Source organism: Brienomyrus brachyistius, chromosome 12, assembly GCF_023856365.1.
Source record: "Brienomyrus brachyistius isolate T26 chromosome 12, BBRACH_0.4, whole genome shotgun sequence".
Taxonomy (NCBI): Eukaryota; Metazoa; Chordata; class Actinopteri; order Osteoglossiformes; family Mormyridae; genus Brienomyrus; species Brienomyrus brachyistius.
In genome coordinates this window covers 2,345,094-2,364,208 of record NC_064544.1, presented here as the reverse complement: position 1 = coordinate 2,364,208, position 19,115 = coordinate 2,345,094, and the positions used below count along the sequence as shown (strand labels likewise).

Sequence of the window (19,115 nt, the reverse complement as noted above, 5' to 3'; positions counted from 1 at the left end):
ACACTGACCAGACTGGGGAGCAGAGGACAAGCAGACACTAATATACTAAGGGACTAACAGCGTCAGACAGGAGGCAGGTGTGATTAAATGAGCCAATAATGTATCAGTTAAACAAGAACAGTCATACACATGATATTTTTATTTTTTATTTTGCATGAGCTCAGTGAAGCATTTTAAAATTGTGATTCTTCACTCATTTTGCATGAATCTTCATGCGTTGCCTGATTTTTATAAGCGATGCAGTAGCGTGTTTCCATCATTCAGTCTCCCCACTCAAGCTGCCACTGGAAGGCGCAGATGAAAGGTTTCCGTTTGACGCACCAATCATCATTCCATTCCCCCAAGTCTGAAAGAAACATCACACATGCTGAAGCAAACCCTCTTTATACCACTATAGACTCCTGTTTTATGCCAATTTAAAGACAATTTGTTTTTTCCAAAGCACTACTGAAGTTCCACTGGAAACACTCAGTATGCAAAATTCAGAAACCTTTATCTCTCCGTAAAGACAGGATTACAGTCAGGTGAGGAGATGCCTTGTCCGGCAGAGTTTGTTCTTTAGTTAATGTCTCTGCTGGGAAAAGTCACTTTGGACAAAGGAGTATTTCAAGTAGATTTGGTCAATCACAGTATAATAAATGTTCTGCAAGTAACCATTTTCTGTGATTCCCTCTGCCTACATCACTCTTCTCCCATCTACACCACTCTCCATTCTCTTACCTTTCCAGTTCATCTCCACACAGTTCTCATGATTTCCGGCATCATCTGGTTGACCTGGAACCCATTTCTCAAAATCCCAAGAAGAATCATCTGTCCAGACGAATGTACTCGACTGTTAGGGGAGTGTGAGAGAGCGATCTCAGTTGCGGATGCACAGGTCACTAGTCTGATATTACCATCCCTGGCTCACAGTAACATTACAAGGCACATGGACGTCCCTGCCCTGTTCCCACATCTCCCTGCGCTCCATCACCTGACCAAGCCTTTTACCACCCAACCAGGTCCTTGGTGAGGAGGGGTTGTATTCCAACACGACAGCCAAGACATCCGCATTTGTTTGTTCATCGTGCACGGAGATCAGGTGACCCCCTGAAGCTGCCTGCCTGCAAGCAGACTGGTACACAAAGGAACAATTAATCTGAATGCAGTATAGAAGCAATACAGATGTTGGCTCTGATACTGTTAGAATGAAATGCTTACAGATCTGCTACAAAATGAGGCACCTGGAGGACGGTTTGGGCTTTACCTCAGCATCGGCAAAGGAGCTTGGTGTGTTGAAATACTTTGCACAGTAGGGGCCCACTTTTTGCCAGTAGTGTTGACCACCACACTGCTTTGGGAAGTGGTGACCTACATCCACAGAGACATCGTCAAGGGGAGCAGAGAAAACAATCCCATGGGGCTGTGCTATAACCCTGAGAATCCTGTTCTGACATTATCTAATCATACAAACATGTCTGGGAAACAGCCTTTAACCAGGACTGAGGTAATGTATGGAATCAAACTGAGCTAAGCAAATCATTTGGATTTGGTCCTGAATACCCCAGACTTATGTCTGACCCTCCCCCCAATGGCCTGCAAGTGATCAGGATGGCTTTCAGAAAACTGACCATCATCCATTGCAGCAGGCATGACACACAGGCAGAGGAGTGCAATCCCCAGCAAGCTTGGAGTCCTCATGTCTTGGTTCAGTCCCACAGCACCTCTCTGCAGAGAGAATTAGAGGTTACAGTTCCTTTATGATGATCAGACACCACATGCTTGGTAATTGGCATTATACAGCTAAAAAAAAAACCCAATGCTGAGAATTACAGCACTATTGCCACTGGAAACAGCAAAGTATTATTTGTGTGCAAGTGGTTCAAGTTTATTATACCACCTCAGAAGAGACTGCCTGACGGCATAAATGGAGACAGCTCCCTCTAGTGGTACTTGGAGTTGTCACATACCGTCGTTTGAGAACCACAGGTGTACACGATCAGCAGGAGTTGACACTGAAGACAGCACTTAATATGAAGCCACCTTGGCAAGTACCGATAAGGATTGAAGTTAAAATTAAAATCCCTGAACAGAAGCAAATTCATACATGTTCCACCCACAGACGTATCACAAAAGAACGATCACGTCAATGGACCCTGTACGGCCGGAGCCCACGCCAAAACTGAGGAATAATGCAACCGGAAGCAAGAGAGCCAATGTTCCCCAATATATGTAGGGCTCTGGCAAGCCCGCCACTTCTGCCTACTCCGCAGGTACCACTACCCCCGCCAATTCTGAAACTCCTACAGTTCAACTGAGAAGGGTGGGAGGACTGCCCTATAAGACTGAGTCAATACAGCAACATAAAAGAAAAAGCCATCCGTGTACTATACGCAGAATTTCGACAACTCGCCTTTGAAGATCTGTGACTCTACTTTCCTTCGTTTTCTGGTTCATTCTGTACTTTTCTTTATATACTTTTGTTACCCCCCTATTGTTCCGATCCCCGTGTGTGCCACGCCCCCTCGTTTGCCTCGTGTGGAATCCGCGTGTCTTCAGCTGTTTCTAGTTGTGTTGATTAGTTTGGTGTATTTAAGTCCGTGTCTGTGTGTGTGTCTCCTTAGTCCGGTCATTGACGGCGTTCTGTGGTATGGAGTTAGAACCCTGCCAATACGTCACAAATGCCCCACGATCTGTAAACAAACCGGATGTAATTTATAAATAACGAGCAATCCGCAAACGTGCACATCATGCTGTACAAATACAAAACATACGTCTCACACAAACACAATGCGCTCTGCAAATACAAAACACTGCTGTCAAACCAACACAATGCGTTTAGCTAATACAAATGCAGCTAGCAAAAACGAAAAGAGCGTCTTCCACAAGTATAAAGACAGAATAAAACCAATAAGAAATGTTTCATCATTGTTATTGGTGATTTTTTACATTTTCTACAAGTACACAGCAAGGTAAAACATTTGTGGATCCCGTGACTTTTGGCACCGTTATTCCACGCGAATAGGATGAGCTCCCAGGCAGCAGGTGGCGCCAGAGGGGAGCAGCGTCCAATTCAGCTCATTCAACCTTCGATTCGTGGAGCTCTATTGTCCTACCGGAGATCGGGGAGAGCGCGGGGTGCGGAGCGTCACGTATGAGCGGTCAACAGAGAAATATTTTTATCTATCAGATATCATATTTCAACATAGTTAACTCTAATAACGACGTGTAACGTGAAAATAATCATTTTAACCGTATTGTAGACACTGCAGTTAGTTGATGTTTGTGCTATGCAAACTTGCACATGATGATTTTTTTAAATCCAGCATATGTATTTTTAATTAACAACTAAAGTAATAGTAGTCACGCCGGACGAACGTAGGGCGAATAGCAATATTTTCAGAGTCGTGATCTCGGATGGTCTCGAAATAAAATCCCGAGTCCGCATTGTTCGAGTCCATGACAAGACCGAGTACAAATATGGCCGATTCCGAGACCGGACCCGAGTACTACAACCCTGCTGTTTCCTTTTTATAGTTCTGGGTCTAGTTTGTTCATGTTGACTAGTTTAATTCTTCATTGCCTGCAGGGTGTGAAAGTTCCATATAGTGCGCTTGAGGAACTAGGTTAGTGTTCATTTTCACGGTTTACAAAGTATACATTGGTTTTATCTTTATTCCTTTTACTTCCGGAATGCGGACTGTGCCCACATAGAAACGGCTGCAAGGAACCTGCTTTCCCTTATAACAGGGACAGTCAATCAAAGGCCGCAGAGCACAGTTCAAACCCAAGTTCAGGTTCTAACAAATGGTCAGTCTCTTAGGCAGGGAACAGGTCAGCAACTGAGACGAGCAAATGTCCAGCAGGAAATGGCAAGGTCACAGAAAAAGTTGTATAATTGTGATTTATTGATTACATGCTGATCCATCATGTACATTTTGAAACAGATTTTTTTTTATGTCATTTGTAGGTCCTTTCCTGGTGTATGTCAAAGAGAAAGAACAGGTGGTAAACGTAGATTTCAGGCACTTTTGAAATGTGTTACAATTATATAATTACTAGTGGTTGCACTAGTAGTTTTCATGTCCAGTTGCCCTGTCACCGAGTGATTGATGGTGGGGTTAGTGAGAAGGGACAGACAGCCTACCTTTGATTGTGGACACTTTTGCCAACTATGAAGCTGGATCTTTCTGTACCACATACAGAGAACATCAGCCGAGCGATGCCAACAGTCTCGACACCGTGCTCGCCTCGAACCCTTAAAAAGTTACAAAGGGCATGAATGTTGCAGGTGAAAATTGAACACGTCCCCTAAATAAGCATGATGAAAGGTGACCCATACCTACACACACGGGGAAACATAAAGATCAGCAGAACTTGAAATATTTTTTTTATATCAAATTTCTCTTAAAATACAAATTCTAGAAAATCTGTATGTGCAACTAATTTAAAAACTTTTCAATAAAGATCGGATTAGTCTATGTTCCTGTAGCTGCAATTCAAATTCATCAACTGACAGAAGCCATGAATGGTGGCAAATATCCCGATATTGCACCTAGTCACACCTAGTTGCATCGTGCGAAATTTAATTCATCAATAGGAAACTATAATAGGTTAAAAACAAATGTTTCACACCATATCAGCTTATGGATGGTGTCTATGTGAAGCAGAGATTTTGGGTCAGGCGCTGAATACATTCGCCGCACAACACATCCTATCTGCTTCAGGCGAGAGAGGATGCGAAGAGTATCCACACGGTGCATGGAAGCCCCCCCTGTCCCATTGCGCCCGATGCCCTCTTGCCTGCAAAGTCCCCTTCACTAGCCGGTATCCAGCGTGAGGCATGTCCTTTATTTCAGCGACTAGATGGTCAAGTTTGCCATCAAAACATGTGATGTACTGTGCTCTGACAGATGTCTGATTCTGAGCACCTGGGATTTTGGCCAATCCCTTACAGCCTTAAGCTTTTCCTCGTCCATCTCCACTGCTCCTGGTTGGATCAGGTACCGCAGGAACTTAACGGTAGATTCTCACACTTTGCGTAGGAGGCGGCGTATGCGATGAACATGTTGTTCCACGGGCATGGAGTGAATGAAAATATTGTCTATGTAGACGACAAACTGGTGCAGCAGGTCGGCCAGGACTTTGCTCATGAATGTCTGAAAGACCGAGGATCTGTTCACCAACCCGCCCCCCTCTCAGATCCGGATCGGGTTGTAGTCACTGCGCAGAATCAATTTGGTAAAGATCTGAGCTGCTTCTGCCCAGAGTGGATGAGTAGGGGTGGTTCCCACCATTTCACCGTGATGGCGTTCAGGACCCGATAATCGATATATGGCTGCAGACCTCCGCCTTCCTTCTTTACAAAGAGGAATCTGGAGGTGCCCAGAGGGTTGGGCAGGCATATTATACCTCGAACGGGGAAACCAACTTACCAATAATGTACTACAATTTGAATACAAATGTCATAACTGCATTCTGCATAATGTACCAGCCAATAATGTATCAGTTAAACAAGAACACAGTCATACACATGATATAGTTTTTTTATTTTGCATGAGCTCAGTGAAGCATTTTAAAATTTTGCGATTCTTTACTCATTTTGCACTTTGCATGCATGAATCTTCATGCGTTGCCTGATTTTTATAAGCGACGCAGTAGCGTGTTTCCATCATTCTTCAGTCTAACCGCTGATGCTGCCACTGGAAGGCGCAGATGAAAGGTTTCTGTTTGATGCACCAATCATCATTCCATTGCCCCAAGTCTGAAAGAAACACCACACATGATGAAGCAAACCCTCTTTATACCACTATAGACTCCTGTTTCATGCCAATTTAAAGACAATTTGTTTTTTCCAAAGCACTACTGAAGTTCCACTGGAAACATTCAGTATGCAAAATTCAGAAACCTTTATCTCTCCGTACAAACAGGATTACAGTCAGGTGAGGAGATGCCTTGTCTGTCAGAGTTTGTTCTTTAGTTAATGTTTCTGCTGGGAAAAATTCACTTTGGACAAAGGAGTATTTTAAGTAGATTTGGTCAATATATTTTACTCTAATAAATGTTCTGTAAATAACCACTTTCCCCTACATCACTCTTCTCCCATCTACGCCGCTCTCCTGTCTCTTACTTTTCCAGTTCATCTCCACACAGTTCTCATGATTTCCACTGTTACTTGGTTGACCTGGAACCCATTTCTCGAAATCCCAAGAAGAACCATCTGTCCAGGTGAATGTACTCGACTGTTAGGGGAGAGTGAGAAAGAGCGATATCACAGTTGCGGACACACAGGTCACTAGTCTGATATTACCATCCCTGGCTCACAGTAACATTACAAGGCACATGGACGTCCCTGCCCTCTTCCCACGTCTCCCTGCGCTCCATCACCTGACCAACCCTTTCACCGCCCATCCAGGTCCTTGGTGAGGAGGGATTGTATTTCAACACGATGGCTAAGACAGCCGCATTTGTTTGTTCATCGTGCACGGAGACCAGGTGACCCCCTGAAGCTGCCTGCCTGCAAGCAGACTGGTACACAAAGGAACAATTAATCTGAATGCAGTATAGAAGTAATACAGATGTTGGCTCTGATACTGTTAGAATGAAATGCTTACAGATCTGCTACAAAATGAGGCACCTGGAGGACGGTTTGGGCTTTACCTCGGCATCGGCGAAGGAGCTTGGTGTGTTGAAATACTTTGCGCACACCTGGCCAATTTGGGTCCAGTCCTTGTATTGTCCATCACACGAGTTTGAGGGGTGTTGATGGTCTGGTGAAGCACAGAAAACATAATGATTCCATGGGGCTGTGCTATGATCAAGAGTCCTAATCTGTCTGAGTGTCATCATACTGAATTCCGTCTGTGAAGTTACGATGATCGTAGAATTACAAAGGTTTTTGGAAACAGCCTTTAACTAGGACTGTTGAGATGTATGGAATTCTCAAACTGAGCTAAACAAATCATTTGGGGCCTGTTTGGATTCAGTCCTCATTGCCCCAGGATGGTCACATGTCTGACCCCCCCCCCCCCCCACCAATGGCCTGTTTAAGTGACCGTCAGAATGGCTTTATCAGGAAACTGACTGACCATCATCCGTTGCAGCAGGCATGGCAAACAGCCAGAGGAGTGCAACCCCCAGCAAGCTTGGAGTCCTCATGTCTCGGCTCTTCAGTCCCACAGCACCTCTCTGCAGAGAGCAAACCGGTGGCCACAGTTACGTTGAATAATAATCCCTAATATCGTGTTGGTTAAACATCACGCAATTGTTGATGATACTTAGTTACAAAATGAAATAATTAAATGTTATGTAATTTAGTTCAAAATGTTTCTTATTATAGTGATTGTCAAAATGCTGTGAATTATGGCACTATTGCCACTGGAAAGACCCTGAAAGAAGGCAGGAATGTTTTGTATGTCAGTGGTTCTCAAATTGTTTACGATGTGTATGACCTCAGAAAAAGATTATGGCTGACAGCATAAATGGAAATAACTGCACAGAACCTCTCACGTACCATTGTTTGAGAACGTCAGGTCTATGCGATCAGGAGGAGTCCACACTGAATACAGAGCACCTAATGATATTTAAGCCACAACAGGTAAGTGCCAACAAAAACAATAATTACACGTGTATATTCCTAAATGGAAACAGATATGTTTATTATATATTAAACACTCATATAGCAATAAACATCACTTTATTAATCCCTGTGGGGAAATTGTCTTTTACCCCTCCCTCAACTTGCTCTTTGCGGACACATACATACACACATACTGCAATGACGACGTAACAAGCGCATCACAAACGAATGAGCACTTTAATGGACCCTGTTCGGCTGGAGCCCACGCAAAAACCCAAAGAGGAAGACAATGCAATCAGAAGCAAGAGAGCCAGACACAATTAATGTTCCCCAGAATAATATATATATATATGGTTGTGTGGAGCCCGCCACGTCTTGTGCCCACTCTGCACGTACCACTGTCCACTATATTTCTGAAATTCCCAGAGATGGGCTGAAATGGGTGGGAGGACAGTCATATAACAAACGCTACAATACAAACATCATACAAAAATCATATGTGTGATATAAGCGGGATTTAGAGAAATCAAAGACTGACCTTTCAAGATCTGCGACTCTTCTTTCCTTTTCCTCTGGTTCATTCTGCACCTTTTTATATACTTTTGTTACGCCCCTAATGTTCCGATCCCCGTGTGTGCCACGCCCCCTCGTTTGCCTCGCGTGGAATGCCGTGTCTTCAGTTGCTTCTAGATGTGTTGATTAGTTTGGTATATTTAAGTCCTTTAAGCGTCTGTGTGCCTTTCGTTAGTCTGGTCATTGACGTCGTTCTGTGCTAATAAGTGTGTTGTTCCTGAATAAACCCCGTGTTCACCCGACTGCTTCCCCGCTCCGTAAACCCCACCTATGCGTCTGATTGCGGAGGAATACCTCAGCCTGACAGAAGAGGTTTTATTATTTACTGGCTGACACAGCCCGAGGTCCCGGGGGGCTGCAAAGTTAAGGGAAGTATTGGAGGCGATTTTATGGAGTTAGAACCCTGCCAATACGTCGCAAATACACAGAACACGTTTCACAAATGCCCCGCGATCTGTAAACAAACCGGATGTAATTTATAATTATTATAAATAATTTATAATAAATATTAATTTATTGTAGCCTAATTAATCATTCAGCCTTCGATTCGTGGAGCTCTAATTTTCTACCTGAGATCGGGAAGAGCGCGGGTTGCGGAGCGTAACGTATGAGCGGTCAACAGGTAAATATTTTTTATCTATATTATAGAATATTATTTTGCACTCCATAACGCATATACGATGCAATTATTAGGACTCTATTAAGAAGCTGATGTAAACCGTGTACAGTGGGAGCTTGTAACCTTCAGAGAATGCAGACCAATTTCTGCTGCAGCACAATGTGATGGAAAACAAGTATGAATTAGCATTTTGTGTTGCCTTAGAAGTTTCTGTATCTGTTAGCTGTCTCTGGTATATGAATATGTACTTTTTTAGTGCTGCAGCTTATCACTGTGTTGAAGGAGAAACAAATCATCAACCCTCTAGCCAGACAATGTGCAACAAGATGAAGCTGCCAAGGTTTGCTACTGAAGGAAGGGATTCGCTTGAGTTGGCCAAAAGTTCACGGCTGAGTATTTAAAAAAACCGAGTAGAGATCGTCGCGACACAATTATGTTCAGCCGAGGGACTAAACAGTAAAAGAAATGATTGACAAACTTATCATCTAGGGCCGTAAATCAAGAGAGAAAACAACGATGGGGAATGGTTGAGGGATTGGTGATGCTTACGTGACGAGATATTTTGTTACACGATAAGAAAATGTAGAAAATGAGTGTAAAACAGTATTGGACACTTATGCAGGGCGTCCAGCCTTGGCTGTAACCTCCCTGTTGAAATACAGACTGAATCTGAAGATCTACAGAGGCGGCTCCAGACTCCTGATTGCCAGGGAAAGAAAAAAACACAACAATATAGTGTCATATTTCAACATAGTTAACTCTAATAACGACGTGTAACACGAAAGTAATCATTTTAACCGTATTGTAGACAACAGTTAGTTGATGTTTGTGCTATGTAAACTTGTACATGACGATTCTTTAGAATCCAGCATATGTATTTTTCATGTTAGAGAGTTTAGTGGTGATATGCTCTAATGTTTGCAAACGTTTTTGCACAAAATCGCTACAAATTGTTGCTAGCTAACGAGAGCACTAAAATACTATGTAGTACTACTGACAGCCACCAATATGCCTATGTCAGGGAGGACACTTTTAGCTACTTCACATTTTACCTGCTAGTATATAAAATTGAAAACTGTGCCCGTGTGCAGGTGGAGTTCGTTGTGACAGCTCTGGTTTAAAGGAACCCAGGGTTTTAGCTTGCGCTATACTAACAGGAAGACACAAAGCCTATTCCATACTCTAACTACACTCTGTGTAAAGAAGTGCTTTCTCAAACTCATTTTAAAATGTTCTCCCGCTAATTTTCACTTATGGCCACGAGTTATTTCGGGGGTATATGGGGTTATATGGGGTATTTAAACTAATATTGAAAGGTTTTAAAGTGAGACCAGGTGTGAATAGCTCATGCATACACATAATAGCTCAGACATATTCATTTTTTCCTATTTATTTATCCAACTGAATGTTGCAACTACACCATTTAGTCATCTTCATATATGTAGCCAAGATTTTGGTGATCAGATATCTGGGATCAAAACAAACCGCCACCTTTGCTTACTATGTACTTTTATAATGCATCTGCAAGTATTCCAAAGTGCATTTTGGAATGTCTATACTTTGATGTCACATTACAAACTTCATAGCATAAATCTAACATATTTACAGTATGCATTAAAATTATGATGAGTGTGATGCCAAAACAAATATATAAGAAATAATATATTTGCCATGAATTAAGTTTATGATTTTTAAAGAAATGTGTGATCATGCCTCAGTCAGTGAAAGTGTGTTCCCTACCCCTAGACCCCAGAGGGTTAATTAAACAATGGTTATTCGATAAACAGCTTTTACTTTAAGCTAACATTGTACGGTAAAGATAACAGTGGATTATCCAGGGCTGAATTTCAAAGGATCACCGGATGCACAGAAAGATTTTACTGCTTCCTAGTATTGCAGACAAGACCACCTAACCCGAAATCAAAGTCCTGACCGAGTGTGTCGAGACCAAGACTCTAAAGGGCCAAGACCGAGACCAGGGTGACCCGAGACCGAGACCGGACGCACATTTTACACCCCATGTTTAGCTTTATCTATAAAAGTGCTGTCACTTCAGATATAACTTTAAAAAATTGTAAAAAATATTTTCATATAAATTGAAAATGAAGAAATACTCGTTTTGAGTCTATTTGGACTCATTTTGGCCTCTAAAATTATCTGCGTTTGGCATCTCTGGAAGACAGCTACATTTCCCACAATCCCCCATATCACGTCAATGGTGCGATGGATGCGCATCCGGAATAAACAATGAAAATCTCGTGTAATTGGCTGTATTGTCAGTAGAACGCTGGTTGTTGTTGTTATCTATCGAATAAAATATGAGTTTTGTCTGTAATAAAATTAAATATTTGACTGAACCGTAGCGCGCGTGCTGGAGCTCCAGGTGAGAGTGGCGAGCGCATGCACACACCGAGCGAGTTTGTTTACCTCGCGAAATACGCCACTCATGCGTTTTTACGCAGCTACTTCTGTAATTGTGCGCACAATTACTCACAAATACTTTCACATACAGAAGAATCCTTATTATTATCTGCACGTGTTTGGTTTCTGTGCGTTACAGTACTTCTGAATTATGACAAATGAAAAAATAGTAGTCACGCAGGATTAACGTTAATATTTTCAGAGTCATGATCTCGGATGGTCTCGAAATATAATCCCAAATCCGGTTTGTCCGAGTCCATGACAAGACCGAGTACAAATACGGCCGATTCCGAGACCGGACCCGAGTACTACAACCCTACTGTTTCCTTTTTATAGTTCTGGGTCTGGTTTGCTCATGTTGATTAGTTTAATTCTTCATTACCTGCAAGGTGTGAAAGTTCCACATAATGCGCTTGAGGAACTAGGTTAGTGTTTATTTTCATGTATATGGATGAAAGTGTACATTGGTTTTATCTTTATTCCTTTTACTTCCAGAAATCGGACTGTGCCCACATAGAAACGGCTGCAAGGAACCTGCTTTCCCTTATAACAGGGACAGTCAATCAAAGGCCGCAGAGTATAGTTCAAGCCCAAGTTCAGGTTCTAACTAATGGTCAGTCTGTGAGCTGTGGAAAGAATATTTCACATTGGTAGGCCCCGGAGGGAAGGCATAGTGGGTGTGTTATGTCTTAGGCCTTAGGCAGGTCTGATTGTGACTCCTCACGCAGTGAAGGTGGAAGGAGTCGACGCATGGGTCCACCAAGCCCACTGCAGACGCATGTCCGATCCTGGTGGTTCTTTCAAAACTGACCCCTCAGAGGGTCACAACCGTGTTGCCTTTTTGTGGTAACCATTTTTGTTGTGATAGTTATATTTGGGATCGATGCTATAAAGTTCTGGAGATCCCCTTCCTCCCCACCTGTACACTGTAAGGTTTATGCCCGCTCTTCTTTCATTGGTGACCTTTGTTAGCGGCGCCACCATGTTTCACATTTCTCTGTGGTCTTAAGGGTTATGCTGTTTTGTGTCTTTCAAAGGGTAAAGTTGATTGGTAGTGTTATCTAGCTTTTCATATACCCTCCTATATGCTAGGTGCCCAGAGCGCAGATGTCTTTGGCTGTGTGTGCATATTCACGCAGCAGACGGTCTCTTAGTCGAACTGAGCAATGGTTTTGGGGTGTTTATTCCATCCATTGGACTGGCAGACCTTCAGACTGCAGTATAGAAAGTGGCTAATCAGGCACTTGATACTGTGAAGGCCATTAATGGTGAATTATCTGCAGTTAAGCATGTAGCTCTGCAAAACCATATGGCGTTAGATCTCCTATTAGCTGAGAAAGGTGGTGTTTGTGCTATCGTGGGAAGAGGATGTTGCATGTACATCCCTGATTCCTCTCAGGCCGTGCAGGATCTGGAGGACGTGATGCACGAGCAGATGTCTGAGATACACGAAGAGCACGGCCTGTTTGAGTACAGCTGGGACTATTGGTTCTCCTCACTGATTCCGGGATTATCTGGGGTATTCAGGCCATTAGTATTGAGTATATTGCTTTTGCATGTAGTGTTTCTACTAATAATATTGCTGTTTAGGTGTTATTCTTGTATTCTGTCTTCCCAGACAAAGTCTGGTATGTTCCTGCGGGCTTCCCCTGCTCCACGGGTGGATGATCTTCCCATACCTGCTTGGCTCTACGACCCACAGCCCCAGGTTATCATCAATGTGACCAGCAATAGCAACTCTACTGGTGACACATGTTCCGTCCAACCGCCATCGGTCCGCTTCACCTCGTTACACTTTCATCCAGTAGATTACGGGGATGTGGATGCTGATTATCTGTGAACAGCGTGGGTCTCGCGTGTTCAAAAGGGTGGCGTGTAGAAGGAAAATAGGACATTGGTAGGCCCGGGAGGGGAGGCATATTGAGTTTCTTATGTCTTAGGTCTGAGGCAAGAGATTGTTTTGAATACTGTGTGTCCTCGTCTCATGATAGCTGCCTGCGGTTGGTTGCGCAGACCCTGAAGAGAGATCAGACTTTGGAGAGACAGACAGCGGAGTGAGGTGGGGGAGACACCGCCTGCAGGAAGAGATTCGAAGCTGCCCCAACTGGTGCACAAAGAGTTGTAATTATAAAGTAGTCGCAGTAGGCCATACGCAACATGTTATGCGGTAGTACAAATATATAAGTAACTTATGTTAATCATGTTAATCATATGTTAGCCATGTATTTACAGTGATTCAATGACAATGCGTCAATACGTCAATCATTAAAGGACAACCAAATATTTACAGTGATTCAATGACAATACGTCAATACGTCAATCAGTAATCAAAGGACAACCAAATATTTACAGTGATTCAATGACAATATAATCAATATCTATATTCATATCTCAAGTAGGAGCCTAGCAGTCGAGACATGTTCTGGTAAATTGTGCAAAATGGGTGGATTTTACCAGCTGAGAAGGTGAACCAATAGAGCAGGAGAATTGTGTTATACGTTTGAGCCTGTTTTGTTGGTCTTTTGTGACCTTATCTGGAACTGAGAATTATGCTTTATCAACTGGTTGCTCTCAGTGCTGGGGTACTGTGACGGAGCGCTTTGCTGGAGGGCTCGAATAAAAGAGATACCTTTCCTCACCAACTGAGAGGTCTGGAGATTTATTCTAAGTGGCTTCACTGGAGTTATTAGAGGGGATTTATAATTTTTCTACCACACAGCCAGGGAAAGGGTCAGGACATGAGACAAGCAAATATCCAGCAGGAAATGGCAAGGTCACAGAAAAAGTTGTATAATTGTGATTACACACTGATCTCATGTACATTTTGAAACAGATCTTATGTTATTTACAGGTCCTTGCCTGGTGTATGTCAGAGAAAAAACACGTGGTAAACGTAGATTTCCTGCACCTTTGAAATGTGTTACACCAGCAACCCCAATTTGCATTTTTACTCACTCCCAAAACCCATGAACAAAGCTCCTTTGGTGGGGGGGGGGTGAGGAGCTCAGGTTGAGGCTGTTAATGGCAGGTTTAGGGAAACGCTCGATACCTGTGCCTGCGGCAGGTCGGCCAGGACTTTGCTCATGAATGTCTGAGACCGAGGAACTGTTCACCAACCCACCCCCCTCTCAGATCCGGATCGGGTTGTAGGCACTGCGTAGAATCAATTTGGTAAAGATCTGAGCTGCTTCTGCCCAGAGTGGATGAGTAGGGGTGGTTCCCACCATTTCACCGTGATGGTGTTCAGGACCCGATAATCGATATGTGGCTGCAGACCTCCGCCTTCCTTCTTTACAAAGAGGAATCTGGAGGTGCCCAGAGGGTTGGGCAGGCATATTATACCTCGAATGGGGAAACTAGACACAGGAGATGCCAACTATCACATGGGAGAACGGAGCGACACCATCAGAGAGGCTTAGAGGGGTTACTGCACAGATGACACTGACCAGACTGGGGAGCAGAGGACAAGCAGACACTAATATACTAAGGGACTAACAGCGTCAGACAGGAGGCAGGTGTGATTAAATGAGCCAATAATGTATCAGTTAAACAAGAACAGTCATACACATGATATTTTTATTTCGCATGAGCTCAGTGAAGCATTTTAAAATTGTGATTCTTCACTCATTTTGCATGAATCTTCATGCGTTGCCTGATTTTTATAAGCGATGCAGTAGCGTGTTTCCATCATTCAGTCTCCCCACTCAAGCTGCCACTGGAAGGCGCAGATGAAAGGTTTCCGTTTGACGCACCAATCATCATTCCATTCCCCCAAGTCTGAAAGAAACATCACACATGCTGAAGCAAACCCTCTTTATACCACTATAGACTCCTGTTTTATGCCAATTTAAAGACAATTTGTTTTTTCCAAAGCACTACTGAAGTTCCACTGGAAACACTCAGTATGCAAAATTCAGAAACCTTTATCTCTCCGTAAAGACAGGATTACAGTCAGGTGAGGAGATGCCTTGTCCGGCAGAGTTTGTTCTTTAGTTAATGTCTCTGCTGGGAAAAGTCACTTTGGACAAAGGAGTATTTCAAGTAGATTTGGTCAATCACAGTATAATAAATGTTCTGCAAGTAACCATTTTCTGTGATTCCCTCTGCCTACATCACTCTTCTCCCATCTACACCACTCTCCATTCTCTTACCTTTCCAGTTCATCTCCACACAGTTCTCATGATTTCCGGCATCATCTGGTTGACCTGGAACCCATTTCTCAAAATCCCAAGAAGAATCATCTGTCCAGACGAATGTACTCGACTGTTAGGGGAGTGTGAGAGAGCGATCTCAGTTGCGGATGCACAGGTCACTAGTCTGATATTACCATCCCTGGCTCACAGTAACATTACAAGGCACATGGACGTCCCTGCCCTGTTCCCACATCTCCCTGCGCTCCATCACCTGACCAAGCCTTTTACCACCCAACCAGGTCCTTGGTGAGGAGGGGTTGTATTCCAACACGACAGCCAAGACATCCGCATTTGTTTGTTCATCGTGCACGGAGATCAGGTGACCCCCTGAAGCTGCCTGCCTGCAAGCAGACTGGTACACAAAGGAACAATTAATCTGAATGCAGTATAGAAGCAATACAGATGTTGGCTCTGATACCGTTAGAATGAAATGCTTACAGATCTGCTACAAAATGAGGCACCTGGAGGACGGTTTGGGCTTTACCTCAGCATCGGCAAAGGAGCTTGGTGTGTTGAAATACTTTGCACAGTAGGGGCCCACTTTTTGCCAGTAGCGTTGACCACCACACTGCTTTGGGAAGTGGTGACCTACATCCACAGAGACATCGTCAAGGGGAGCAGAGAAAACAATCCCATGGGGCTGTGCTATAACCCTGAGAATCCTGTTCTGACATTATCTAATCATACAAACATGTCTGGGAAACAGCCTTTAACCAGGACTGAGGTAATGTATGGAATCAAACTGAGCTAAGCAAATCATTTGGATTTGGTCCTGAATACCCCAGACTTATGTCTGACCCTCCCCCCAATGGCCTGCAAGTGATCAGGATGGCTTTCAGAAAACTTACCATCATCCATTGCAGCAGGCATGGCACACAGGCAGAGGAGTGCAATCCCCAGCAAGCTTGGAGTCCTCATGTCTTGGTTCAGTCCCACAGCACCTCTCTGCAGAGAGAATTAGAGGTTACAGTTCCTTTATGATGATCAGACACCACATGCTTGGTAATTGGCATTATACAGCTAAAAAAAAAAACCCAATGCTGAGAATTACAGCACTATTGCCACTGGAAACAGCAAAGTATTATTTGTGTGCAAGTGGTTCAAGTTTATTATACCACCTCAGAAGAGACTGCCTGACGGCATAAATGGAGACAGCTCCCTCTAGTGGTGTGGAGTTGTCACATACCGTCGTTTGAGAACCACAGGTGTACACGATCAGCAGGAGTTGACACTGAATAGACAGCACTTAATATGAAGCCACCTTGGCAAGTACCGATAAGGATTGAAGTTAAAATTAAAATCCCTGAACAGAAGCAAATTCATACATGTTCCACCCACAGACGTATCACAAAAGAACGATCACGTCAATGGACCCTGTACGGCCGGAGCCCACGCCAAAACTGAGGAATAATGCAACCGGAAGCAAGAGAGCCAATGTTCCCCAATATATGTAGGGCTCTGGCAAGCCCGCCACTTCTGCCTACTCCGCAGGTACCACTACCCCCGCCAATTCTGAAACTCCTACAGTTCAACTGAGAAGGGTGGGAGGACTGCCCTATAAGACTGAGTCAATACAGCAACATAAAAGAAAAAGCCATCCGTGTACTATACGCAGAATTTCGACAACTCGCCTTTGAAGATCTGTGACTCTACTTTCCTTCGTTTTCTGGTTCATTCTGTACTTTTCTTTATATACTTTTGTTACCCCCCTATTGTTCCGATCCCCGTGTGTGCCACGCCCCCTCGTTTGCCTCGTGTGGAATCCGCGTGTCTTCAGCTGTTTCTAGTTGTGTTGATTAGTTTGGTGTATTTAAGTCCGTGTCTGTGTGTGTGTCTCCTTAGTCCGGTCATTGACGGCGTTCTGTGGTATGGAGTTAGAACCCTGCCAATACGTCACAAATGCCCCACGATCTGTAAACAAACCGGATGTAATTTATAAATAACGAGCAATCCGCAAACGTGCACATCATGCTGTACAAATACAAAACATACGTCTCACACAAACACAATGCGCTCTGCAAATACAAAACACTGCTGTCAAACCAACACAATGCGTTTAGCTAATACAAATGCAGCTAGCAAAAACGAAAAGAGCGTCTTCCACAAGTATAAAGACAGAATAAAACCAATAAGAAATGTTTCATCATTGTTATTGGTGATTTTTTACATTTTCTACAAGTACACAGCAAGGTAAAACATTTGTGGATCCCGTGACTTTTGGCACCGTTATTCCACGCGAATAGGATGAGCTCCCAGGCAGCAGGTGGCGCCAGAGGGGAGCAGCGTCCAATTCAGCTCATTCAACCTTCGATTCGCGGAGCTCTATTGTTCTACCGGAGATCGGGGAGAGCGCGGGGTGCGGAGCGTCACGTATGAGCGGTCAACAGAGAAATATTTTTATCTATCAGATATCATATTTCAACATAGTTAACTCTAATAACGACGTGTAACGTGAAAATAATCATTTTAACCGTATTGTAGACACTGCAGTTAGTTGATGTTTGTGCTATGCAAACTTGCACATGATGATTTTTTTAAATCCAGCATATGTATTTTTAATTAACAACTAAAGTAATAGTAGTCACGCCGGACGAACGTAGGGCGAATAGCAATATTTTCAGAGTCGTGATCTCGGATGGTCTCGAAATAAAATCCCGAGTCCGCATTGTTCGAGTCCATGACAAGACCGAGTACAAATATGGCCGATTCCGAGACCGGACCCGAGTACTACAACCCTGCTGTTTCCTTTTTATAGTTCTGGGTCTAGTTTGTTCATGTTGACTAGTTTAATTCTTCATTGCCTGCAGGGTGTGAAAGTTCCATATAGTGCGCTTGAGGAACTAGGTTAGTGTTCATTTTCACGGTTTACAAAGTATACATTGGTTTTATCTTTATTCCTTTTACTTCCGGAATGCGGACTGTGCCCACATAGAAACGGCTGCAAGGAACCTGCTTTCCCTTATAACAGGGACAGTCAATCAAAGGCCGCAGAGCACAGTTCAAACCCAAGTTCAGGTTCTAACAAATGGTCAGTCTCTTAGGCAGGGAACAGGTCAGCAACTGAGACGAGCAAATGTCCAGCAGGAAATGGCAAGGTCACAGAAAAAGTTGTATAATTGTGATTTATTGATTACATGCTGATCCATCATGTACATTTTGAAACAGATTTTTTTTTTATGTCATTTGTAGGTCCTTTCCTGGTGTATGTCAAAGAGAAAGAACACGTGGTAAACGTAGATTTCCTGCACTTTTGAAATGTGTTACAATTATATAATTACTAGTGGTTGCACTAGTAGTTTTCATGTCCAGTTGCCCTGTCACCGAGTGATTGATGGTGGGGTTAGTGAGAAGGGACAGACAGCCTACCTTTGATTGTGGACACTTTTGCCAACTATGAAGCTGGATCTTTCTGTACCACATACAGAGAACATCAGCCGAGCGATGCCAACAGTCTCGACACCGTGCTCGCCTCGAACCCTTAAAAAGTTACAAAGGGCATGAATGTTGCAGGTGAAAATTGAACACGTCCCCTAAATAAGCATGATGAAAGGTGACCCATACCTACACACACGGGGAAACATAAAGATCAGCAGAACTTGAAATATTTTTTTTATATCAAATTTCTCTTAAAATACAAATTCTAGAAAATCTGTATGTGCAACTAATTTAAAAACTTTTCAATAAAGATCGGATTAGTCTATGTTCCTGTAGCTGCAATTCAAATTCATCAACTGACTGAGAAGCCATGAAT

The 19,115-nt window shown here is 43.3% G+C and overlaps 3 protein-coding genes across 3 annotated transcripts in view; all 3 read right to left on the bottom strand.

The window, feature by feature from the left end:
• The window catches only part of LOC125704716 (lectin-like), a 36,780-nt gene extending 28,651 nt beyond the window's left edge, over nucleotides 1-8,129 (bottom strand). Inside the window, exons 1-5 of the mRNA XM_048970683.1 lie at nucleotides 8,097-8,129; nucleotides 7,493-7,552; nucleotides 7,068-7,167; nucleotides 6,640-6,749; nucleotides 974-1,114 (exon numbers count right to left, since the gene is read on the bottom strand). Coding sequence (XP_048826640.1) covers nucleotides 974-1,114; nucleotides 6,640-6,749; nucleotides 7,068-7,167; nucleotides 7,493-7,495 — 354 coding nt within the window. The 5' untranslated portion in view covers nucleotides 7,496-7,552; nucleotides 8,097-8,129. The remainder of the gene's footprint in view (nucleotides 1-973; nucleotides 1,115-6,639; nucleotides 6,750-7,067; nucleotides 7,168-7,492; nucleotides 7,553-8,096) is intronic.
• The window catches only part of LOC125704715 (lectin-like), a 31,851-nt gene that overhangs the window by 9,107 nt on the left and 3,629 nt on the right, over nucleotides 1-19,115 (bottom strand). The window lies entirely within an intron of this gene.
• On the bottom strand, nucleotides 14,823-16,628 carry LOC125704721 (lectin-like). Its single transcript, XM_048970689.1, has 6 exons — nucleotides 16,551-16,628; nucleotides 16,213-16,309; nucleotides 15,849-15,952; nucleotides 15,576-15,716; nucleotides 15,323-15,434; nucleotides 14,823-14,948 (listed from the first exon to the last, which is right to left on the bottom strand). The coding sequence occupies exons 2-6, from the start codon at nucleotides 16,280-16,282 to the stop codon at nucleotides 14,863-14,865; spliced, it is 513 nt and encodes a 170-aa protein (XP_048826646.1). The 5' UTR covers nucleotides 16,283-16,309; nucleotides 16,551-16,628; the 3' UTR covers nucleotides 14,823-14,862.